The 10,020-nt window shown below is 42.0% G+C and overlaps 1 protein-coding gene across 1 annotated transcript; it reads left to right on the forward strand.

The window, feature by feature from the left end:
• Positions 1 to 3,402: 3,402 nt before the first annotated feature.
• tlx1 (T cell leukemia homeobox 1) lies at positions 3,403 to 8,320 on the forward strand. Its single transcript, XM_034131977.1, is given in 4 exon segments — positions 3,403 to 4,025; positions 5,245 to 5,303; positions 5,305 to 5,483; positions 7,030 to 8,320. Coding segments are annotated over 4 exon segments (897 nt in total). The 5' UTR covers positions 3,403 to 3,577; the 3' UTR covers positions 7,241 to 8,320.
• Positions 8,321 to 10,020: the final 1,700 nt, after the last annotated feature.

A 10,020-nucleotide genomic window follows, 5' to 3' on the forward strand; every position in this document is an offset into this window, starting at 1 on the left:
GTGCATTGCGGCTAAACCATCCAATCACTGATCTGAGGATCTTTCCTACATCTGTTTCCGGTATTGTTCCTGTAATGAGAGTTCACATTTATGCTACATTGAAGGGTGGAATTGACTACACATCTTCAGAAACATAATTTGCTTCAGATATAACTCATAGCAATATTGTAACCATTAAGAAAAGCCAACTGCATTAAAAACACAGTTAACAAACACTAGGTAAAGTATTTTTCCTTCAGTAATGAAGATGTAATTCCAATGTAGACACACCTGGGGTCGCTGTTCTGTCTGTTACGCTGAGCCATGCATTGTCTGGAACGTAAAAGGGACGAAGAAGACAAAGTGAAGTGACGTACTTCCGGTTCAATGTGAAAACATTCCCAGTGCAAAAACAAATCGCTAAATAAAAAGATAAAACACTGGCATGTAATTTACGTTAGAATAAATTGAATGGTTTTGAATAATAGATGAGAGTAAAATCTACGTCACTTTACAGCCCCGCCCACTTTTGGGGAAACCAACGCTGTCATTTGAACGGCGATCAAGCCTGAAGCCACAGAGCTCTTCTGTTACTGTCCTTTGTTCTTAGAGGAAGTACAGAAACACGTAACTCTGGATTTGTTTTAATGTTTGAGGTGCAATAAACGACACAGCAGCTTTTTGGCATGATACAACTATTATCTTCTGCCTCATGAGAGTAACAGCTGGAGAAATTACAGCCTTGCCTACTGATTTTAATTTAACCATATATCGAGCCCGATCGTCGATTTCAAATGTGTGCTCTAAAATGATATTTATAAATGACTATTATCATTATTATAAGCAAGACAATAAATGGCAAAGATATGCAGAAAATAAACGTATTTGAGATACGTTCATAACAAACGTAACGTGGGAGAAAATACGTTTCTAGCTAAACGTAATTGAGAATGCAGTTTAGTTCTGTGGGAACGTAATTTTTAGGAGACAGGGTTGGTGTGTGTGTGTGTGTGTGTGTGTGTGTGTGTGTGTGTGTGTGTGTGTGTGTGTGTGTGTGTGTGTGTGCCCGTGTCCAGCTGTTAATCAGAGTTTTATGACCTGGCCTCCACACAGCTCAGACTTTAGCCAATCGGATTCAGGTCAAACGTCTATTTTGTGCTGCTTAGCAAACAGGATGATCCCTCACTTATCTGTGCTCCTCAGTACCTCCAAGTGTTCCAACGCTGACACACTGAGGCTGTCAATTGACTTCCACTTCCTAGACTTGTTTTCGAAAAAAGGTCATTTTGAGTTCAAGTCAATCGAAATGAAAATGTTTGTTCATCACATAGGCCTATACATACAGACCCAACAAGTATAATTGGTATCTGTCACAGTTTTCACATAACCAAAAGTCACCAACCCTTAAGGACAGAGCAGCGTTAAACAACGAGTGAGTTCAACCTGTGATGTAATTCAACTCCACAGTCGGGTGCTCAATGTGGAGGCTTGTAATAAAGACCCTTTTCTAAGATTACATAGATACAGCTGTGGAGGCTGTGGCTCGGTGGGTTGGTGTGCTGATATTTGGATAGGCGGAGCGCTGGTTCAATCCCCACTGCAGTCAGCATGTCGTTGTGTCCTTGGGCAAGACAAGACCCCAAATTGCTCCTGTGGGGATGTATTGAGTGTATAAATCGCTTTGGATAAAAGCATCTAACAAGTGACATGTAATGTAACTACAGCACATACCCCACATTAGATTTCCATTTAATTCTGCTTCTCCCCAAGGCCAACCATAATGTTTCTTTTTTTGGGGAGGGCAGTAGCTCAATTGGCTTGGGAACCGGAGGGTGGCCGGTTCAAGGCCACGATCACCAAAGTAGGGAGTACTTGGTACTTGGAGTGCCCACTGCTTCTTGTACTGGAACTATGGATAAATGCAGAGGTCTAATTGCACTGTGTGCTGTGATGTGCAAAGTACGTGTGTGACAACTAAAGAGTGTCAGTCCTTTAATAATCCTCTCTTTCTATTCCTTCATGTGTCCTATGAGAGAATGAGGGAGCCGTTTTGCTCTGCATCGGACAGAGCTTACTGCCAGGGCTTATGCAGTGTTCCTGAAATGTTAGTGTTCCTCCCAGTGTTACTCCCCGTGCTTCGGGTAGAACTACAAACAGTATCGATGTGTTACTGCTAATGTTATGTGCAACAAAGCCTCACTTGTAAATCTGAAATCTCACAAAATTGTCATTATAATGACGAATGTATGTGTCATTAGTTAATGTCCTCTGGTTGGTTTAAACAAGATGTATTGAGTGAGATCAGTTTTACCAACAATTATGTTAAAAAACATGTTTTTGTCATTTGATCGTAAATAAAACAGCATAAGTTCCATTTAAAATCTCTATTGCATTAGTCCATGATTGCTGTTCATCTGAGTAATGTAGAGCTGTTTGCGGGCCCTAATGTTTATTATCGGTCCACGGTTATAAAAATATGTGCACGTCCATGTGCAGATAACAATTTGATCAGTCAACTGTGTGTGTGTGCGTGTGTGAGTGCTGCTAAAAGCAGATGAAATATTAATACCCATGTTAGATAATTAAGTCCCAATGGCTTTTAGAAGGAGAGAACGTCAATGAGCAAGTTACATTTTTCATTTAATTGTTACTGAGCTGGTGTATTTTTTTGGAACAGCAGCGTCACATGATTGTTATTTATGATCTACGATTAAACAACGTTACATCCATTTATTATGGCAGTACAAATCCCGCTAATTTAAAACCACTGCATATCAGTAGGCCTAATCATTTTGTATTCATTATTATTTTAATGAATGAAGCCTATACCAAATGACCTAGCCTGTATTTTTTACACTTTCTGATGCTTTTAATCCAGGAAAGATGCCATGCAGCAGCAGATGCAGCAACTCTGGTGTGTTCCCACCTAAAACAAATGAAAAGGCTTCCATGTTTGCAGCATTGTCATTACTAGACATGAATTAATAATAGGGCCAGCTCCATACAAAAACTGAGAAGCCTACATTACACATCCATCATTTTGCAGTGATTTATGAAGCAATGATGTCAATTTATTGAGGTTGAAACATTTCTGCAGATTGGATCAAAACAGATGATGTTGTATTTATTTATTTTAAGATAAACTGTCCTGTGGTGGTTTCATTCACAAGTGTTTCTATTGCTTCCGCTGAATATTGTCAATAATGTCAGCTGTGTGTGTGTGTGTGTGTGTGTGTGTGTGTGTGTGTGTGTGTGTGTGTGTGTGTGTGTGTGTGTGTGTGTGTGTGTGCCCGTGTCCAGCTGTTAATCAGAGTTTTATGAGCGCGCCTCCACACAGCGCAGTCTTTCGCCGGTCGGATTCAGGCCGAGACGTCTCGTGCTGCCTATTTGGCACTTTGATTGATGTCCTCGTGGACGGCAAAGTGGAGCGTTGCTTTCCTGCATACACACCGAAAAAACACACATACGCACACACAAACACTCGGTAGATAACGACAGGAGCTCGTGCAGAATAAACCCAGACGTTGAGTCCTGGGATCGGCGCGTGGAGCAAACTCTGTTCCTCGCGCCGGAGCTGGGGACTCGCACAGCGGAGGCCATGGATCACACCGGGATACCGGGGGCGCATCTGCAGGAGCACCCGCACGCGGAGCCCATCAGCTTTGGCATCGAGCAGATCCTCAGTATGGAGAGCTGCATGCTGAGCGCGAGGATGCAAGAGCAGGACTATGGGCACGGGGCCTACAACAACAGCGACGCGAACGGTGGCGGCTACATGTACAGTAACACCGGATATAACGGCACCAGCAGTGCGTGCGGGATGGCTTCCCTCGGCTCGGCTTATCACATGAACATGGGCGTGAATTCGAACGGGCCTAACGTTACTTCTGCCGGGCATGGGGTCATCCGGGTCCCGGCACACCGACCCCTGAGCTGCGGGAGCTCTGCGGGGTCCGCGCCGCCGGGTGCCGGGAACATCAGCCTGAGCGCGCTCACCTTCCCCTGGATGGAGAGCAACCGGCGCTTCACCAAAGACAGGTTCACAGGTAGATCAAATACAGCAAACAACATTATATAATACTCATTCATCTAAAATAAACTAATATAATAAATCCTGACATAACACAATATAACATAAATAATAGAATACATTATAACAAAACAGGATCTAACGAAATCAAATATTAAATATTAGAATACATTATAGAAAACAAATTTAACAAAATGAAAAAAAAATTCAAAGATGTAGGCCTCAGTATAAAGAAAAAAACATTTTTTAAAGCTTTTTGTTCATTTCACTTTGATTTAACACAATCCATACAACTTTATATAATACATAAATAGAAAATCTCCCTGAATCATCATAATTTGCCTGATTATGTGTAACGGAAGAATCCATTTTCAATCATTTTGGAAAACGTAGCTATTACATTTGTTTGTTTGTTTGTAGCCTTTATTTAACCAGGTTAAAAAATCCCATTGAGATCAACGATCTCTTTTTCAAGGGAGACCTGCGGTACATTACACACATAAATAACATGTAAAATTTGATATCGACAAGAATCAACCTTTAACTGGGAACGGAAGTACTTTCATTAGGCTATAATGATAACAATAATAATAATGTCGTTGTTATTGTTTGTTTGTGTTCTTTGTAATTATTTGTTTTCTCTTTGTACATACAATCAGTACAGACCACTCTCATGTGTATGCATATATTTTGCTTTCAATTTCTAAATGATAAACAGCATTATCGAAACGCTATAAAAAGATTTTTAATCAGAATAATAATAATAATAATTTAAAGACTGAGATAGACATTGTCACAATACTGCTGGGTGAAACATTTTGTGATTAATCACCAACATTTCAGAGCAAGTTTGGATTTCATGAATTCAATATTAATATATGTAAATACATTATTTAAACGTTTTTTGGGGGCTTCACTCAAAAAACACCTTTTCTAATCAATTTCTCTGGATTATCCTCAAAGGTTCTTTCGTTACGGTGTAAGAAATAAATGTGTTAATACAAATAAGAAATTCTACAATGCTTATGTTTCCTGAGCGCTGACAAAATGATTTAACACTTAAACATAAAATATTGACTCTTATTTAAAAAGATAATCAGTGCTCTCTCCTCCTCCCCTCCCCTCCTCTCCTCCTCACATCTCCTCCTCTCCTCCTCCTCACTTCTCCTCCTCTCCTCCCCTCCTCCTCTCCTCCTCACCTCTCCTCCTGCCGCTCTGTCCTTCGGCCGGGTCAGTGTCCCTGTCCCCCCTTACTGTCACCCGTCGTGTAGGTCACCCGTACCAAAACAGGACCCCCCCCAAAGAAGAAGAAGCCGCGGACGTCGTTCAGCCGGCTGCAGGTGTGTGAGCTGGAGAAGCGCTTCCACCGGCAGAAGTACCTGGCGTCCGCGGAGCGGGCGGCGCTGGCCAAAAGCCTGAAGATGACCGACGCTCAGGTCAAGACCTGGTTCCAGAACAGACGCACCAAATGGAGGTGAGCTTTTGTTTAATTTCAAAGACTGTAATTAATACTTGTAGACCTCTACCCACTCTGTGGAGGGAGGGCCTCTTGTGGCTGTCGGTGCCCCTCCGGTGGCTTTAAAGCGCTCCAGGAGAGGCCCTTCTTCATGAAGCATGGTGCTCGGTTTGTGGAGGAGACTCTTGCTCTTTCTGCTATTCACTCACCAACAATGAGAGCAATGGGCAAACGCAGTGTTGGAGAGAAAACAAGCACAAATGAAAGGGCCCGAACATCCATCAAAAACGTTCTACCAACATGTTTATTAAAGGTAGGGTAGGTAAGTTTGAGAAACCGGCTCGAGATACACTTTTTGTTATATTCCATGGAATGCTCTTAACATCCCGATAGCAATGAATATCTTAAGTGCTTTGACAAAAAATCCATAAAATATCATCTGTGGAAGCCGTAGTACTGTAAAAAGCACGACCAATCATTGGTCGGCCCAGCTAAAATAACTGGATGGCCTACCTGCCTGTCAGCCTTCCATCTGTGCACAAACTTATCTCGTGCCCTCATTGGTCATGTGCGCGTTCGTGTGTGTTGGAGGAGGGGCTCTGTAAGGAAGTGGCAGATTTTCTCCGGCTGTGTATTTTCTATTTTCAAATTCTAGCGATCTCGAGCCGGTTTCTCAAACTTATACCCTACCTTTAAACAACAACAATACCCATACAACTTGTGTAAATTCATTCAAATTAAATGTGTAATTTTAGACCTTTTTGATAATATTTATAGTAGTTACGAATCCTTAGAGCTTAACGCTATAAACATTATACACTATTAGCGTATTGTTTCTGCAGAACATGGTATTATCAGTGAATCGTTTTATAGAGGAACTGAATTGCCTCTCACTGCCGGCTTGCACTCTAATCATCTGATATGAACACATGTGAATAATTACACTTATATTTTGACAACGTGTGAAGCCTTCTGCTTATTTTTCGGCTGTTCTTATCATTTAATTTTTCGTTGACAAGGACACAACTTTTGAATTGGTAATAATAATATAGGCCTATGTATCAAACTGAGAGGGCACTGCAGAAAAATAACATCGTGCATAAAGATAATATTAGGAATATTAAACGGCAAGTAAAAAGATAATATATTAAACAGCAAGTAAAAAGACAATATTAGGAATGTTAAACAGCAAGTGGAAATTATAATATTAGGAATATTAAACAGCAAGTACAAATCATAATATTAAGCATATTAAACATAAAATAAAAAGATAATATTTGGCATATTAAACAGCAAGTAAAAAGATAATATCAGGCATATTAAACAGCAAGTAAAAAGATAATATTAGGAATATTAAAAACACTGTTTAATACTCTTAATATTATATTTTTACTTGCTGTTTAATATTCCTAATGACGGTCTTCTGAAAGGCTAAAATAATCTTACTATTGTCTATATTGGCCTACAATATATAGACAATAATAAGACTATTTTAGTGGGCTAAAGATTATATATTATATTATAGATTATAGTAGGAGTATTAGAGCATGTTTCTCTGCTGCAGGCGGCAGACGGCGGAGGAGCGCGAGGCGGAGCGGCAGCAGGCCAACCGGATCCTCGTGCAGCTGCAGCAGGAGGCCTTCCAGAAGACCATCACCCAGCCAGTGGCCCCGGACCCGCTGTGCCTACAGAACAGCTCTCTGTACGCCCTGCAGAACCTGCAACCGTGGACCGAGAACACCGCCAAGATCAACAGCGTGTCGGCCTGCGAGTAGACTGAGCCAGCGGCCGGGTCTTACCACGGATAGGGGGCAGAGACCCGGCCCGCAGCTGCTGAGGAGCTCCCCTTCTCGGCGGGTCTCTCCGCCGCTCTGCAGCCTCTGCTGCTCCCAGGACAGACTTGCCTGCTTCGGCCTGCTTCGGCCCGCTTTGGCCTGCACCACACTTGACATTTTGGAAATATTTTGGAGACATCAAGAAGAACATTATGCTCCATAAAATTGCGCGAGATGACCAGGACATAGGCTACTTACTTCAATGATGAGTTGTATTATATTTGTATAACTGTAGGGACTTGATGTTTCATAATCAGCATATTTTCATCTGTGTTCATCAGCTGATCATTCAGAGGGCTCCACAGGCTTTACATTAAAAGACAAATCGTATAGACACAACTAGGCTACTTGACGCCTAATGTTGAAAATGTGTACTACATTCTCCAACACCTCTCAAGCTCATTTAAAACAAATGGTTGTTTTCTTATTTCTCTCTGACACTGCGTTTCTGCTTATTTGCGTGACTGTGTTTGACGGTCATACATTTTGGACACTGAACATATTGTGTCTGCTGGGTTTGACAAAATACATGTTCATGTCATGTTACATAGGCTACCCTATATTCTCACGAGCTAGAGGGAAATGTAGTTTGAGCAGCTCACAGATGCTGACTGAGCGATGTTCGGATCATCCACAGAAACACAAAGAGCCTCGCTGCATTAAATATGTCACGTGACCCTTGTTCACAGCAGCAGAGAGAGGACCAGCTACTAGCAAACACTATCAGACAGATCCTGCACATTCGCATAACTTTCAACTTCATTTGGAAAAACGAGAGCATGAAGCTGTAAAGCAGAATATTGACTGTTGCGATGTGAGTCTGAAACGTGCACTAACAGAGGTATGTCCACGTGGAGCTCTGCATATCACCGAGTCAGCAGAGCTCGTTCCCCATGTGTGTAGAGACTGCTGTCCTGACTGCTGTTCCTCATGTACCATATTGTGTGTTTCATAGGTGTTGTGCACCTCAAACTCATCTGTTATTGTTTGCATTTTTACTCAGACGTCCCATTAAACATATCTTTTGATGCATGAGTTTTAACATTCTCTAATGAAAGCAAGACATTTAAACATGTGCTTTGTGTGTGTGTGTGTGTGTGTGTGTGTGTGTGTGTGTGTGTGTGTGTGTGTGTGTGTGTGCGTGTGCGTGTGTATGTGTGTGTGTGTGATGTGACATTTCCCAGGAGTGCTTTCGAAAAGGTTAAGGTGAATTTCCTCATCAACTCAGAAGACCTCTTGGAATTCCTTTTTTCACACACACACACACACACACACACACACACACACACACACACACACACACACACACACACACACACACACACACACACACACACACACACACACACACACACACACACACACACACACACACACACACACACACACACTATGATTCACCCTGGGGAGAAAAGGTAGTTGATCACCAGAGAGTAAAGCAGCATACGTGTTTTAAGGTTTTCTTTCCTTCTCATATTTGACAATGCCAATAGTGTGTTATGACTGACGCACACACACTCTGTTCTCCAATCATTGTAAATGTTAAAAAGTATTTTTGGGCCAGTGCGTCTCACAGAGCAGCACTGGGGGTATATGCACACTAAATTACCAAAAGGAGAGCTTGTAGAATCATTATATGGTGTAATGTATAGCCAGGGGTGCACATAACTGGTACGCAGGTACGCATGCGCGGTGTTAGAAATTAAAATCAATGTTAAACAGCATAATTCAGTCTAAAACATATCGTCAGTTTAAAGCTGTTTTATTGTGGAAAAGCCCGGAAGTTCTCAGGAAATCAATGCCAAGCTTTTATTCTGAAAATCCTTTATCCGGTTAGCATGTGACTAATGTTGCGTTTTCTGAATGTAAAGTGAAAATGACTTGGAGTGTTACACACAAACGTACGGACTTTAACACTACATCGATAGACGTTAAGATATTATTACTGCTGAATATTAAATGAAGGTACAGTTGATCATGGAGTGTTTACACATTACGTGAGTAGCTATGACGTCAGAGGGAGCTACCGTAAATGAGAACTGTGCCATAGAAGCGTTTTTAGGACTTCTAAACTAACGATTACAGCTGTTTATCAGGTATTAAATAGAAAGTCATGACAGAGATAAGGAGGAGAAAATGCTTAAGGAAGTAGGCAGAGAAAACCAAATGTCGAAATCATCTGGTCTCTCGCGATATCGAACCCACAGATGAGAAGGGAGGTCCCACTATCTGCACAGCGGGGGACAACGAGACGTGCATAAAAACAGAGGACAGAGGACAACTCGGCCCTTTCCTTCGCTGCAGCTCACCCTGAAGACATCACCGGCTTTGTCTCTCCATTACCCGTGCTTGTTCTTCAACCACGTTACTTAATTAAACTACCCATTTGAACCTCTTCAGAGACTCCATTAGTCTCGTTATTTAAAGCTCCTCTCCTGGGCGCGAGAACATCGAATACTCTAATGGCGCATTTCCACTACACGGTCGGCCTCGGCCACACTCGGTACGGCTCGGTACGGCTTGGCCGCGTTGGGCCTTAACAGGGCCGACTCACTTCATGCTGCGCTTCCATTACAGTTTAGGAACTGGGGTAGTTACTATAGTAACGCAGTGTAGGCGGAGCCGTGACGTCATCTTCAATGAGAAATCCAGAAACACAACACAGCCGTTAGCTGTGAGCACTCAGAGCTCACAGCTCCTTATATATGTTCAGAAACTCG

Source organism: Trematomus bernacchii, unplaced genomic scaffold (assembly GCF_902827165.1).
Source record: "Trematomus bernacchii unplaced genomic scaffold, fTreBer1.1, whole genome shotgun sequence".
Classification (NCBI taxonomy): domain Eukaryota; kingdom Metazoa; phylum Chordata; class Actinopteri; order Perciformes; family Nototheniidae; genus Trematomus; species Trematomus bernacchii.